Genomic DNA, 16,716 nt, shown 5'->3' on the forward strand with positions numbered 1-16,716 from the left:
TTTTAGTCTATACTGCTAGTTTTAGTCTATTCCTTTAGTTTACTGCTAGTTTTAGTCTAGACTGCTAGTTTTAGTCTAAACTGCTAATTTACTGTTAGTTTTAGTCTAGACTGCTAGTTTCAGTCTATACTGCTAGTTTCAGTCTACACTGCTACTGTAGTTTTAGTCTATACTATTAGTTTTAGTCTATACTGCTAGTTTCAGTCTATACTGCTAGTTTCAGTCTATACTGTTAGTTTTAGTCTATACTGCTAGTTTTAGTCTATAATGTTAATTTTAGTCTATACTGCTTCTGTCATTTTAGTCTATACTGTTAGTTTGATTCTATACTGTTAGTTTCAGTCTATACTGCTAGTTCAGTCTATACTGCTAGTTTCAGTCTATACTGCTGGTTTCAGTCTATACTGCTACTGTAGTTTTAGTCTATACTGTTAGTTTCAGTCTATACTGCTAGTTTCACTCTATACTGCTACTGTAGGTTTAGTCTATACTGTTAGTTTCAGTCTATACTGCTAGTTTCAGTCTATACTGCTACTGTAGTTTCAGTCTATACTGTAGTTTTAGTCTATATTGCTAGTTTCAGTCTACACTACTACTGTGGTTTTAGTCTATACTGTTAGTTTTAGTCTATACTTCTAGTTTCAGTCTATACTGCTAGTTCAGTCTATACTGCTAGTTTCAGTCTATACTGCTAGTTTCAGTCTATACTGCTAGTTTTAGTATATGCTACTAGTTTACTGCTAGTTTTAGTCTATACTGCTAGTTTTAGTCTATAATGTTAATTTACTGTTAGTTTTAGTCTATACTGCTACAGTAGTTTGAGTCTATACTGTTAGTTTCAGTCTACACTGCTAGTTCAGTCTATACTGCTAGTTTTAGTCTATGCTGCTAGTTTACTGCTAGTTTTAGTCTATACTGTTAGTTTCAGTCTATACTGCTAGTTTCAGTCTATACTGCTACTGTAGTTTTAGACTATACTGTTAGTTTTAGTCTATACTGTTAGTTTCAGTCTATACTGCTACTGTAGTTTTAGACTATACTGTTAGTTTTAGTCTATACTGTTAGTTTTAGTCTATACTGTTAGTTTCAGTCTATACTGCTACTGTAGTTTTAGTCTATACTGTTAGTTTCAGTCTATACTGCTAGTTTCAGTCTATACTGCTACTGTAGTTTTAGTCTATACTGTTAGTTTTAGTCTATACTTCTAGTTTCAGTCTATACTGCTAGTTCAGTCTATACTGCTAGTTTCAGTCTATACTGCTAGTTTCAGTCTATACTGCTAGTTTTAGTATATGCTACTAGTTTATGCTAGTTTTAGTCTATACTGCTAGTTTTAGTCTATAATGTTAATTTACTGTTAGTTTTAGTCTATACTGCTACAGTAGTTTGAGTCTATACTGTTAGTTTCAGTCTATACTGCTAGTTCAGTCTATACTGCTAGTTTTAGTCTATGCTGCTAGTTTACTGCTAGTTTTAGTCTATACTGTTAGTTTCAGTCTATACTGCTAGTTTCAGTCTATACTGCTAGTTCAGTCTATACTGCTAGTTCAGTCTATACTGCTAGTTTCAGTCTATACTGCTAGTTCAGTCTATACTGCTAGTTTTAGTCTATACTGTTAGTTTCAGTCTATACTGCTAGTTTCAGTCTATACTGCTAGTTCAGTCTATACTGTTAGTTTCAGTCTATACTGCTAGTTTCAGTCTATACTGCTAGTTCAGTCTATACTGTTAGTTTCAGTCTATACTGCTAGTTTCAGTCTATACTGCTAGTTCAGTCTATACTGCTAGTTTTAGTCTATGCTGCTAGTTTACTGCTAGTTTTAGTCTATACTGCTAGTTTCAGTCTATACTGCTACTGTAGTTTTATTCTATACTGTTAGTTGTAGTCCACACTGCTAGTTTCAGTCTATACTGCTAGTTTCAGTCTATACCGCTAGTTTTAGTCTATGCTGCTAGTTTCAGTCTATACTGCTACTGTAGTTTTAGTCTATACTGTTAGTTTTAGTCCACACTGCTAGTTTCAGTCTATACTGCTAGTTCAGTCTATACTGCTAGTTCAGTCTATACTGCTAGTTCAGTCTATACTGTTAGTTTCAGTCTATACTGCTAGTATTAGTCTATACTGCTGGTCCTTAACATTCCATTTGATGACAGTCCATAAGACCTTAGTTGAGTGTGGGTGCAGTATCATAGGTTCTGGGAGAGATAAGAATGTATTTTACTGTTCTTCAACAAGACATTGTATAACTGGCAGCAACAAGTCGATTTACTGAATAAAATATTAGAACAAAATAAAAACAAAATATATTTACTGAACAAAAATATAAACGCAACATGTATTGTGTTGGTCCCATGTTTCATGAGCTGAAATAAATATATATACCAGAAATGTTCCATACACACAAAAAGCTTATTCCTCTCAAATTCTGTGCACAAATTTTGTTAAATCCCAGTTAGTGAGCATTTCTCCTTTGTCAAGATAATCCATCCACCTGATAGGTGTGGCATATCAAGAAGCTGATTAACAGCATGATCATTACACAGGTGCACTTTGAGCTGGGGACAATAAAAGGCCACTCTAAAATGTGCAGTTTTGGAGAATTTGGCAGTATGTCCAACCGGCCCAACAACCACAGACCACGTGTAACCACACCAGCCCAGGACCTCCACATCGGGCTTCTTCACCTGCGGGATTGTATGAGACCAGCCACCCGGACAGCTGATGAAACTGTGGGTTTGTATGAGACCAGCCACCCGGACAGCTGATGAAACTGGGGGTTTGCTCAACAGAAGAATTTCTGCCCAAACTGTCTCAGGGAAGCTCATCTACGTGCTCGTCGTCCTCACCAGGGTCTTGACCTGACTGCAGTTTGGCATCGTAACTGACTTCAGTGGACAAATGCTCACCTTCGATGGCCACTGGCATGCTGGAGAAGTGTGCTCTTCACAGATGAATCCCGGTTTCATCTGTTCCAGGCAGATGGCAGACAGTGGAGTCATGGAGTCATGTGGACGAGCGGTTTGCTGATGTCAACGTTGTGAACAGAGTGCCCCATGGTGGCAGTGGGGTTATGGTATGGGCAGGCATAAGCTACAGACAACAAACATAATTGCATTTTATCAATGGCAATTTGAATGCACAGAGATACCCGTGACAAGATCCTGAGGCCCATTGTCGTGCCATTCATCCGCCGCCATCACCTCATGTTTCAGCACGATAATGCACGGCCCCATGTCGCAAGGATCTGTTCACAATTCCTGCAAGCTGAAAATGTCCCAGTTCTTCCATGGCCTGCATACTAACCAGACGTCACCCATTGAGCATGTTTGGGACGCTCTGGATCGACGTGTACGACAGCGTGTTCCAGTTCCCCGCAACTTTGCACAGCCATTGAAGAGTGGGACAACATTCCACAGGCCACAATCAACTGCTTGATCAACTCTAAGCGAAAGGAGATGTGTCGCGCTGCATGAGGCAAATGGTCACACCAGATACTGATAGGTTTTCTGATACACTCCCCTACCTTTAAAAAAATCAGATGCATATCTTTATTCCCAGTCATGTGAAATCCGTAGATTAAGGCCCAATGAATTTATTTACATTGACTGGATTTCTTTATATGAACTGTAACTCAGTAAAATATTTTAAATTATTGTATGTTGCGTTTCTATTTTTGTTCAGTGTAGGTCCAAAGGCTAAGCAACTCATGAAATGGATGAACATTTTTCAGATACACACGTACAAAAAGAAGTCCCCAAGAATAAATTAGAGTCCCAACGCAATGTTCATTTTAAAGTGAAAATGTATATTTTTATTGGTACCATACATTAATTAATCAATAATTATCAAGGGCAGAAAACTAACCAAAATATCAAACCAGGCTTTTTCTAAAGGGTTGGTTTAGGGTACCAGTCACCTTTCTCTAGGTTGCATCCAAAATGGCACCCTATTCCCTTATATAGCGTACTACTTTTGACCAGGGCCAATGGGTTCTGGTCCAAAGTAGTGCACTATGTAGGGAATAGGGTGCCATTCGGGACAGACTCTCTCTGTTACCTGTTTAAAAGCCAGAGCTGTACTGAAATGGAAATGTACACAATGTATTTGACAAGAGCTTGAACAACATTTACAGACCAAAACAAAAAAGGTCATGTCACAAATGGCACCCTGTTCTCATATTGGCCCTGATCAAAAGTAGAGTACTACCTAGGGAGGAGCCTATGGGGGGGGGGGGGGGGATAATATCACTGTTTGAACTGGATGTATAATGGGAGTTGAAAGTTGTTATAAATCAATTATTGTATTTGTGATACTCTTAACAGTGCCCCCTTGTGAGAATTGAAGGTATTACCAAACATGCACAACAGACTCAATACTACAGATCAAGCCTATACAACACATGTATTGGAAATATATACAACCCTACGACTTCAGTGAAACATTAATAATTAGTTGGAGGCTGCGTCCCAAACGGCACTCTATTCCGTATGTAGTGCACTACTTTTGACCAGCACTTTATTGGGAATAGGGTCCCATTTGGGACACAAATATGGTAGAATTATGTCAGGTTGTCTTTTTAGACTACTTCGGAACAGCAGTAGATAGTTAGCTTGGAAGCTTATTTGCTAATAGTAGTGTACATTTCGGATAAGTGTATGTATGTGTAATCGGGGGGGGGGTTGGAGAAACATAACGTATATCTGATATTTCATTAAAAAATAAATAGAAAACAAAATGGAAAAAAGATCAGCTGAACTGGAAGATGCAAACATGTCTTCTCAATGGTGACTGTACCCCAGGGTTTTTTTAATTGAATGTACACAAGTAAATAAAAATAAAAAAAAGAGAGCGAGAGGATTGGTGGAGAGGTTCATGTGTTTGAGAGAGGATTGGTGGAGAGGGTCATGTGTTTGAGAGAGGATTGGTGGAGAGGGTCATGTGTTTTCTTCTTCTTTTTGTCCATTTCTTTTGTCTTTCTTTTCCCCCATTAGATCAGAATGGCTTCAGGTACCTCTACGTTAGAATACAGTCGTACAGAACTTTGCTACTACCTTAAATATACAAGCACAAATACACTAAAAACAAGAAGGAGAAAATCAATCTCAAAAAAACATCCACAATTATTTCTCTTTAAAACATAAAAGATATTAAAACAAACCAAATCTATTTTTTCGGGGAGGAAGGGGTAGAATAAAAGCAGTCCTGTTTTCTGGCTCCTTGGTCTGGTAGCGTCTCAATATCGTCCATAAAAAAGAACAAATAAAAAGTAGAATTGAAATGCAGGAGTAGAAAATAAAATAAAAACATTCTAGGGAAATAGACTGGTATAAAACTCTAAAATGTTGTTGTTTAAATGCTTTCTGTTATAAGGTTGGATCAGTACTCCTTCAATGGTGTGTGTGTGTGTGTGAGAGAAATCATTTTAAACTGATTGGATCTCAACTCCGGTCCGCTAGCCTTGGCACAGTCCGGGCTTTTGTTCTGACCAAGTACAGCCACACACACAAACATACACACAAACATACACACAAACAAACACACACACACACACACATGCAGCAGCAGAGTGGACCAGAGCTAAGCTCCATATCTAGTGAACATGATTCTTCTGAAGGTAGATGGGTGAGTAGCCGTCCCTAAGCGACTCCACGTGTTCCCCCCCCAACAACCCTCTCCCTACCCCACCCCCCCTTCCTGCACCCCTACCTGGGTGCATCTCAACCGTCCCAAACGACTTCCCTCTCCTCATCTCCTCTGGTCTCTTCTTAAAAGCCAGGCTAGGAGAGCCAGGTATGGAGGATCCCCATGTAAGTAATAGCTATCAGTCATTTCCTTTCATCTACCAAGCTCTCATATCAGAACTGATTTAGGAAGGTAGACAAGGAAAGGAAACCTCTACTCCTTCTACTCCAAAGCCTAGATAAGATCCATATTAAAAGGGGGCAATCTGCAGTCGCTACATCCTTTTTTGGACTTATAAATTAATGATATATACCCATTGATTCTTGAAGAAGATGACCTATAAATGCCTTATGAGCTTAATTCAACTGTTTTACCCCATCAGAACCCAAAATATAAGCTTGTTTTACTCTAATGTTTGTAACCATTGTAAATATAAACAAAAACTGTATAGCCTCAAAACTATATATTTTTTTATATATTGGATGGTCAGTCCTTGTACCCATAGCTGTCTGTGAATTTGAGAGTGGTTACATTTCTCCAGGCCCATCCCTCAACTTTTTACCAAAACAGAGGCAGAGGTGAAGCTTTGTTATTTTTTCAACATGGATTGCCCCTTTAAGAGAAAGAGATAAGAACAGTCAGGAAGCCACTATAGACAATTGACACACACCCAAAGGAGAGGAAGCCCCATTTAGACTATCGAAGCCCCATCCCCTCCCTCCCTCCCCTCCTCTACTGGGAGGCCTGAGAGGTAGGGTTGTCACTCTTGCTCTCCTGGCTGGATGGGGCCTTGTTGTTCCAGGGAGAGTTGGCGCCCAGTGCGGGGCTGTTGTTGAAGCTGTCCTCGTCATCGATGCCGTTGGCCGCGTCGAACTGTTGGTTCTCCAGCCGCGTGATCAGGCGCTCGTCCTCGTCCCCGAACTCCCCACCCATCAGGGTGGGCTCTCCCACCACCATCACATCCTAAAGGGGAGGAAGAAACCATTATTACAGAGAAAGGGGGAGGAGACTACTACTACTACTATAGCTAGCTCTCCTCCTATCAGGATGGGCTCTTCCTCCACCATCACATCCTAAAGGGGAGGGAGATACCTTTATAACAGAGATAGGGGGGTAGAAAATAAACCTTCCTATAAGGAAGAAACCTTCCTGGTCACTGTGCTCTGGCTTCTGCCTTGCTTGCTCTTTGGGGTTTTAGACCATGTAACTGTAACACACCGTGACAACTGCTGATGTAAAAAGGGCTTCATAAAATTCATGATTGATTTGACTGCTACTTACTGGTACTTGGCTGGACAGGGGGAAGCTGCTAGCTGGACTCTTCTTCTTGTTGTTGTTGGTGGTGGTTCCTCCTCCAGCACTCATGGTGCTGCCGCCAGACATCTTACGCTTCCTCCTCTTATTAGGGGCCTGTCTGGCTGGTTCAGCTAGAGGAGAGAGGAGAGAAGAGAGGAGAGGAGAGAGAGGAGAGAGGAGGAGAGGAGAGGGGAGAGAGGAGAGAGGGAGGAGAGAGGAGGGGGGAGAGTGAGGGGAGAGGAGGGGGGAGAGGGAGTGGGTGAGAGAGTTAGGACGGAGGTGAAGAGGTGTGTGTGTAGTCTTGGAACCCAGAACCAGATCTTGATGTGTGTGAGAGTTTGTGTGCTTACTCGGAGCCTGCCTCTCCGGCTCCTCTGGGGGAAAGGGGGGAGAGAGGGAGAGGCAGGGGTTAGGGAGGAGGAATGTGTGTGTGTGTGTGTACACGCGTTCACGTATGTGTGTGAGCGTTCGCCTGCGCGTTCTGTCTGCCTGTGTGTTGTGTGTGTATGCGCTGTGCGTTGTGTGTGTGTGTGTATGCACCTTTGTGCTGTGTGTGTGTGTGTGTGCATGCGCTGTGCGTTGTGTATGTGTATGCGCATGCGCTGTGCGTTGTGTGTATGCGCTGTGCGTTGTATGTGTGTGTGTATGCGCTGTGCGTTGTGTGTGTGTATGCGCTGTGCGTTGTGTGTATGCGCTGTGCGTTGTGTGTGTGTGTGTGTATGCGCTGTGCGTTGTGTGTGTGTGTATGCGCTGTGCGTTGTGTGTGTGTGTTACCTGGCGGGGCCACCATGCGTTGCCACTTCTGGAAGAGGCAGGTCTTGAGACAGTCCCTGGGGCTGAGGCTGTATGTCTTGTGTCTGGACATCAGCTCCTGCATGGGCTCCAGAATCACACACAGCTACAGGAGAGACATGACGGAGGGAGGGAGGGAGGGAGGGAGACATGAGATGATAGAGAGACAAGACAACATTCGTTGTGTTGTAGAAATTACCACCAGGTGTGGATTATTTATGACACGAACGACAAGATGAACATTTTCAAGGCTGTCTCTTCACACAATAACATTTCCTTCACAGTTGACTTCAGTAAAATCTTCTACACTAGTTTGTAGGCCCGTCCAGAAACACCCTCTAGATCTGAAAAGTTTGATAGGTGTAAGCTATATGGCAATATCAGGGGACATGATGAAACTACTACCATACCTATCAGTACTATATTAAATTACTACCATACCTATCAGTACTATATTAAAGTACTACCATACCTATCAGTACTATATTAAACTACTACCATACCTATCAGTACTATATTAAAGTACTACCATACCTATCAGTACTATATTAAACTACTACCATACCTATCAGTACTATATTAAACTACTACCATACCTATCAGTACTATTTTAAACTACTACCATACCTATCAGAGGACTATATTAAACTACTACCATACCTATCAGTACTATATTAATGTACTACCATACCTATCAGAGGACTATATTAAACTACTACCATACCTATCAGTACTATATTAAACTACTACCATACCTATCAGTACTATATTAAACTACTACCATACCTATCAGTACTATATTAAACTACTACCATACCTATCAGTACTATATTAAAGTACTACCATACCTATCAGTACTATATTAAACTACTACCATACCTATCAGTACTATATTAAACTACTACCATACCTATCAGTACTATATTAATGTACTACCATACCTATCAGTACTATATTAAACTACTACCATACCTATCAGTACTATATTAATGTACTACCATACCTATCATAGGACTATATTAAACTACTACCATACCTATCAGTACTATATTAAAGTACTACCATACCTATCAGTACTATATTAAACTACTACCATACCTATCAGTACTATATTAAACTACTACCATACCTACTACTATTGATTGAATCCAAGATGGCGAAGTAGTGCAGTTCTGTTTTTGTCGTGTGTCTGTAAATAGCCTGTAAATACCCTGTTTTTTGTTGTTTTTTCGTACATATTTCCCTATCAGACTTTTCATCCTTCTACAAAATATACTTTCCTGCAACCCGCCTCACTCAATGTGGAACGGATTCTATTATTGACTTACCTTTTATCTAGAATCTCCAGTTGAAACTAGCTAGCCAGCTAACTAGCTACTTACTATTAGCCACAGTTAGCGGTATTTCACCCAGAACATTGGATTTTTTTCTGCGGGATTAATTCAATCACTGGATATTAATCACCGGATATTCGGCCAGTCTGCACAGCGCGTTATCGACCCAGAACATATCAGTTTTTCTGCCGGAATCACTGAATCACTGGACCTTTAACTCCGGATTCATCGCTACCAGCTAGCTTCAACTAAATGGACGCTGTGGTCTGGCTAATCATCCTGAGCTAGGCCCATCTCCCGGCTATCTACCTCTCTGTCAACCGGACGGGACCACCTAGTGTTGACAAGGAGCCCCGCCGATACAACACGACTGGTTTGCCGACGAAATAGTCTGATGTGGTTTCAACAGGCTTCCCGTTGCGACGACCACGAAGATCCATCTGCCAGCCCCGGCCTGCTAGCACACGCAAACTACAACTGTGCTCCCTGCTAGCTGTGCTGAAGCACCAATTTGAACTGCTCTCGGACTCACATATTGCTGTTCACTGGACCTTATGATCACTCAGCTGCACAGCTGATGCCTGCTGGACTGTTCCTTTACACGGTACCCTGTCCTGTTTATTCTGTTTAGTCTTAGCCCAAACGTTATCGCTATTTCCAGTTGTGTCTTAGCTCTCTCTAATAACACCTGTGACTGCTTTATGCCTCTCTCCCATGTCAATTATGCCTTGCCTATTGCTGTTTGGGTTAGTTCTTATTATACAATTTCACTGTAGAACCCCTAGTCCCTCTCAAACTGCCTCATATAGTTCCTTTTTTCCACCCCCCATACACGCCGAGACCGGCTCAATCGGTGCCTCCAATGACGCTATCTCTTTCATTGTTACCCAACGCTTAGGGTTACCTGAACTGTACTCATATCCTTCCATATCCTTTTCTGTACATAATGCCCTGAATCTTTTCTACAACGCCCGGAGAACTGCCCCCTTTATTCTATGTACCCAACGCACTAGAAGACCAGTTCTTAAAGCCTTTAGTCGTATCCTTATTCTAGTCCTCCTCTGTTCCTCTGGTGATGTAGAGGCTAACCCAGGCCCTGCAGCCCCCAGTATCACTCCTACTCCCCAGGAGCTATCATTTGTTGACTTCTGTAACCGTAAAAGTCTTGGTTTTCTGCACATAAATATCAGAAGCCTCCTTCCTAAGTTTGAGTTATTCACTGCGTTAGCACACTCCACCAACCCTGATGTTCTAGCAGTGTCTGAATCCTGGCTTAGGAAGGCCACCAAAAATTCTGAAATTTCCATCCCCAACTATAACATTTTCCATCTAGATAGAACTGCCAAAGGGGGTGGAGTTGCAATCTACTGTAGAGATAGCCTGCAGAGCTTCATCATACTATCCAGGTCTGTGCCCAAACAGTTTGAGCTTCTACTTCTAAAAATCCACCTTTCCAGAAATAAATCTCTCACTGTTGCCGCTTGCTACAGACCCCCCTCAGCCCCCAGCTGTGCCCTGGACACCATATGTGAATTGATTGCCCCCCATCTATCCTCAGAGTTCGTACTGCTTGGTGACCTAAATTGGGATATGCTTAACACCCCGGCCATCCTACAATCTAAACTAGATGCCCTCAATCTCACACAAATTATCAACGAACCTACCAGGTACAAACCTAAATCCGAAACATGGGTACCCTCATAGATATCATCCTGACTAACTTACCCTCTAAATACACCTCCGCTGTCTTCAACCAGGATCTCAGCGATCACTGCCTTATTGCCTGCGTCCGTAACGGGTCCGCGGTCAAACGACCACCCCTCATCACTGTCAAACGCTCCCAAAAACACTTCAGCGAGCAGGCCTTCCTAATTGACCTGGCCCAGGTATCCTGGATGGATATAGATCTCATTCCGTCAGTAGAGGATGCCTGGTTGTTCTTTAAAAGTAATTTCCTCTCAATCTTAAATAGACATGCCCCATTCAAAAAATACAGAACTAAGAACAGATATAGCCCCTGGTTCTCCTCAGACTTGACTGCCCTTGACCAGCACAAAAACATCCTGTGGCGTACTGCATTAGCATCAAATAGCCCCCGCGATATGCAACTTTTCAGGGAAGTTAGGAACCAATATACACAAGCAGTTAGGAAAGCAAAGGCTAACTTTTTCAAACAGAAATTTGCATCCTGTAGCACTAACTCCAAAAAGTTTTGGGACACTGTAAAGTCCATGGAAAATAAGAGCACTTCCTCCCAGCTGCCCACTGCACTGAGGCTAGGAAACACTATCACCACCGATAAATCTACAATAATCGAGAATTTCAACAAGCATTTTGCTACGGCTGGCCATGCTTTCCACCTGGCTACCACTACCCCGGCCACCAGCTCTGCACCCTCCGCTGCAACTTGCCCATGCCCCCCCCGCTTCTCCTTCACACAAATCCAGACAGCTGATGTTCTAAAAGAGCTGCAAAATCTGGACCCCTACAAATTATCTGGGCTAGACAATCTGGACCCTTTCTTTCTAAAACTAGCCGCCGAAATTGTCGCAACCCCTATTACTAGCCTGTTCAACCTCTCTTTCGTAACGTCTGAGATCCCCAGAGATTGGAAAGCTGCCGCGGTCATCCCCCTCTTCAAAGGGGGTGACACTCTAGATCCAAACTGTTACAGACCCATATCCATCCTGCCCTGCCTTTCAAAAGTTTTTGAAAGCCAAGTCAACAAACAGATCACCGACCATTTCGAATCCCACCGTACCTTCTCCGCTATGCAATCCGGTTTCCGAGCTGGTCATGGGTGCACTTCAGCCACGCTCAAGGTCCTAAACGATATTATAACCGCGATCGATAATAGACAGTACTGTGCAGCCGTTTTCATTGACCTGGCCAAGGCTTTCGACTCTGTCAACCACCGCATTCTTATTGGCAGACTAAATAGCCTTGGTTTCTCAAATGACTGCCTCGCCTGGTTCACCAACTACTTCTCAGATAGAGTTCAATGTGTCAAATCGGAGGGCCTGTTATCTGGACCTATGGCAGTCTCTATGGGGGTGCCACAGGGTTCAATTCTTGGGCCGACTCTTTTCTCTGTGTATATCAATGACGTCGCTCTTGCTGCTGGTGACTCTCAGATCCACCTCTACGCAGACACCATTTTGTATACATCTGGCCCTTCATTGGACACTGTGTTAACAAACCTCCAAACGAGCTTCAATTCCATACAACACTCCTTCAGTAGCCTCCAACTGCTCTTAAACACTAGTAAAACTAAATGCATGCTCTTCAACCGAACGCTGCTTGCACCCGCCCACCCGACTAGAATCACTACTCTCGACGGGTCTGACCTAGAGTATGTGGACAACTACAAATACCTAGGTGTCTGGTTAGACTGTACTCTCCTTCCAGACTCACATTAAGAATCTCCAATCCAAAGTTAAATCTAGAATCGGTTTCCTATTTCGCAACAAAGCCTCCTTCACTCATGCTGCCAAACATGCCCTCGTAAAACTGACTATCCTACCGATTCTTGACTTCGGCGATGTCCTTTACAAAATAGCCTCCAACACTCTACTCAGCAAATTGGATGTAGTCTATCACAGTGCCATCCGTTTTGTCTCCAAAGCCCCATATAATACCCACCACTGTGACCTGTACGCTCTTGTTGGCTGGTCCTCACTACATATTCGTCGCCAAACCCACTGGCTCCAGGCCATCTATAAATCACTGCTAGGCAAATCCCCGCCTTATCTTAGCTCATTGGTCACCATAGCAACACCCACCCGTAGTCTGCGCTCCAGCGGGTATATCTCACTGGTCATCCCCAAAGCCAACACCTCCTTTGGCCGCAATTCCTTCCAGTTCTCTGCTGCCAATGACTGGAACAAATTGCAAAAATCTCTGAAGCTGGAGACACTTATCTCCCTCACTAACTTTAAGCATCAGTTGTCAGAGCACCTTACCGATCACTGCACCTGTACACAGCCCATCTGAAATTAGCCCGCCCAACTACCTCATCCCTATATTGTTATTTATTTTGCTCATTTGTACCCCAGTATCTCTATTTGCACATCATCTCTTGCACATCTATCATTCCAGTGTTAATACTAATTGTAATTATTTTGCACTATAGCCTATTTTATTGCCTTACCTCCATAACTTGCTAAATTTGCACACACTGTATATTATATGTATTTCTGTTGTATTTTTGACTTTGTTTTGTTTTACCCCATATGTAACTCTGTGTTGTTGTTTTTATCGCACTGCTTTGCTTTATCTTGGCCAGGTCGCAGTTGTAAATGAGAACTTGTTCTCAACTGGCTTACCTGGTTAAATAAAGGTGAAATAAAAAATAAATAAATAAAAATATTAAACTACTACCATACCTAGCAGTACTATATTAAAAACTACTACCATACCTATCAGAACTACAGTATATTCAACTACTACCATACCTATCAGTACTATATTAAACTACTACCATACCTATCAGGAACATGGAACCTCTCACCATTACAATAAGCATTTTTTGGGGGGGTATGATATTTGTGTGTCTGTAACTCGTATCATTATTCACGATTCATTCAAGATTATCCATAATCATGGTAGCATCCACATTAAATGTAGAAGTGTTTAGAAACATATTCCATTCTTATTTACAGTAAAAGTGACTCCAAAATGACAATACATTATTTACCATTCATTTCTATTGGGCACCAAATAATCAGAAACGCAACCAAAACAAAGAGCAAATGCATCCAACAAGTTTGTAGAGTCACAAGCTTGATGTAGTCATTGTGTGATATGAATATGGGACTACTTTAATACACATAAGTGGATTAGTCCTAATGCTTTAGGTCCCCTAAAATGGGGGGACTATGTACATAAGGTTTCTAAACGGTTCACCAGATATGGATGGAAATACCCTCAAATTAAAGCTGACAGTCTGCACTTTAACCTCAGTCATCGTTTCATTTGAAATCCAAATTGCTGGAGTAGAGTAAAAACAACAAAAGATGTGTCACCGTCACAATACTTTTGCAGCTCACTGTATGGGCTTTGTTGAACCAAATGTTACTCCTGAATTCATTTAGACTTGCCTAAACAAAGGGGCTACGGCTATATTTTAGTTATCCAATTTTTATTCATAAAAAAAAAAGAGAGAATTGTTCTTCTACTTCTGACAGAGTATTTTGAGTAGATTGTTGCCAAAAAATTACAATTAAATCAATTTTAATCTCACTTTGTAACACAATAAAATTAGAAGATATCCAAGGGGTATGAATAGTTTTTGCAAGGCACTGATCTACATTTGTTGTGTTGTTGTTGTTGTGTTGTGTTGTTGTGTGTACTCACTCGGAGGTAGTTGAGGGTGGAGTTAGACAGTCCACATCTGGTGATATTCTTAGACAGCTGGTCTAACATCTGGGGGTCCTGGGCCTGTAGGGTCAGAGGTCAGACACCATGTATTGATCTGTCTACCACCGCTATTAGACAGCAGATGGAGTGAATTTATGGTAGTGTGTGTGTGTGTGTGTGTGTGTGTGTGTGTGTGTGTGTGTGTGTGTGTGTGTGTGTCTGTTATAACTTACGTGCATGGCCAGTATACTGCGTGGTATCAGTTCACGGTGCTGTCGGATGCTGAAGTGCCACGTCTTGATCCTCATCATGTCGTCAAACATGAACTCCAGGTACAGACGACCTTCCACACACACCTATAGGGGTCAAAGGTCAGGGTTGCACTTTCTTCAAAGGGGATAAGGAAAGTTCACCAAAACAATGTGTTATGTTCAGAATATTTGTTGTGTTCAAAGGGTGCAAAGACAGCAATTTACCAGCAACTATGGGCCGAATCCTAGCATGACATACATGTGTAGACTTTCACGTAAAATATGCATTGATTTCATTCATTTGAGTTACGAAATGCAGATTTTGATGTTAGGATTCTACCCCATGTTTACAATAGTGTCTGCAGGAAAGATATAGCCTGCGCGCGCACACACACACACACACACACACACACTGTCCCCCTGACATACACACAGACTGTCCCTGACATACACACACACACACATAAAAACAAATCCTCTCTCTCTGTTACACACACCCCCCCTCGTACCTGTGTGAACATGGGCTTCCCGTTCTGAGTAACCATGGTACACTGGTCACAGTCCAGCGAGACAAAGTTGTTGTGGAAGGATTCTTTGGGGTGCTTCAACACGTAGTAGAGGTCGGTGGCGCCGCCCTCGAATATACTCCGGAAGTACCGCGGGATCAACGTCCGGCCAATCGCTGCGGAGGAGGAGGAGGAGACAGGAAGTAGAAGAACAGTGGAGTATAAGAACACAACAATAGAGTCTAACAGGGTGGTTTCCAAGACACACATTAACCATAGCCTTGGACTAAACAGCAAGATCAATGGAGAATCTAGGCTTAGTCTGTGTCCAGGAAACCACCCCATATTAATCACAACACGGACTAGAATCATGACTTTTTGGCACTAACTCTCTTACACTGACTATGCACACACACTGGACTCTACCCACACACTCACACATACTTACACTCCAACACACACAACATACGCCCACACACACACGCATACTGACGCCACACACTCACACTTTCATACTCACCATGTACGCTGCTGCTACTGTCTATTATCTATCCTGTTGCCTAGTCACTTCACCCTTACCTATTATGTACAGTACATAGCTAACTCAATTACCTCGTACCCCTGCACATTGACTCAGTACTGGTACTCCCTGTATACAGACATGTTATTTTTACTTGTTATTCACTGTGGATTTCTTCCTCGTGTCACTTTAACTCTGCATTTCACTGTTAGTCTACACCTGTTGTCTACGAAGCATGTGACCAACAACATTTGATTTGATTATAATCACAGGAAGTAGAAGAATACAACAACAACTCATGCTTTGAGCGTTGAGAGACATTTCTGTGTATGTGTGAGTGTGTGTGTTCTTACTGTATCTTTTGGGCCCGTCCTCCAGACAGAAGGTTATGGTCAACATGGCGTCGTCCTCAAAGAACTCTGTAGTGAACGCATCCCACCACAGGTTATCACACTCCTAGAGAGAGGAGAGAGAGAGATGAATAGTTAGCAACATGTTAAGTCAGCCTAGTAAGTACTAAAACAAAATAACTCATAGTATTCAGTATGGTAGTCTTAGTAAAACAATAACTTGAGAACTAGAGGAGAGAGAGAGGGAGGGAGTTAGCATAGTATTCAGTATGGTAGTCTTAGTAAAACAATAACTTGAGAACCAGGAGCAGAGAATCATGGAAAAACAGACAGACAGACAGACAGACAGACAGACAGAGGGTCGGGCAGAGAGATTAAGTTAAGCGTTCAGCTCCACTCTACCTCTGTCCAATTCTGTAGCCGTTTGTTGAGCTCAAATATCCTGTAGTCTGTCTGGTTCCCGTACGGTGTGTGCCTCCTGAGACAGACAGACAGACAGACAGGAGAGGTTAGACGTAGCAATAGCTTGACTTGGGTCAGAGTAACGGCACTTCCTATAGAATATTGGCTTTAAAATATTGCAGAGTTCCGTCACCTAAATATAAACAGTACCGGAACCCAAACTG

At 42.3% G+C, this 16,716-nt stretch overlaps 1 protein-coding gene across 1 annotated transcript; it reads right to left on the minus strand.

The window, feature by feature from the left end:
• Positions 1–4,786: 4,786 nt before the first annotated feature.
• On the minus strand, positions 4,787–16,568 carry LOC311122788 (LIM domain-binding protein 1-like; the record flags this gene model as incomplete). The annotated part of the gene is made up of 8 exons (XM_084197105.1): positions 4,787–6,646; positions 6,965–7,110; positions 7,754–7,877; positions 14,461–14,544; positions 14,697–14,819; positions 15,224–15,396; positions 16,094–16,196; positions 16,493–16,568. Coding segments are annotated over 8 exons (1,060 nt in total), but the record flags the coding sequence as incomplete, so codon positions are not given.
• Positions 16,569–16,716: the final 148 nt, after the last annotated feature.

Source organism: Coregonus lavaretus (assembly GCF_964263955.1).
Source record: "Coregonus lavaretus genome assembly, contig: HAP1_SCAFFOLD_2018, whole genome shotgun sequence".
Lineage (NCBI taxonomy): Eukaryota > Metazoa > Chordata > Actinopteri > Salmoniformes > Salmonidae > Coregonus > Coregonus lavaretus.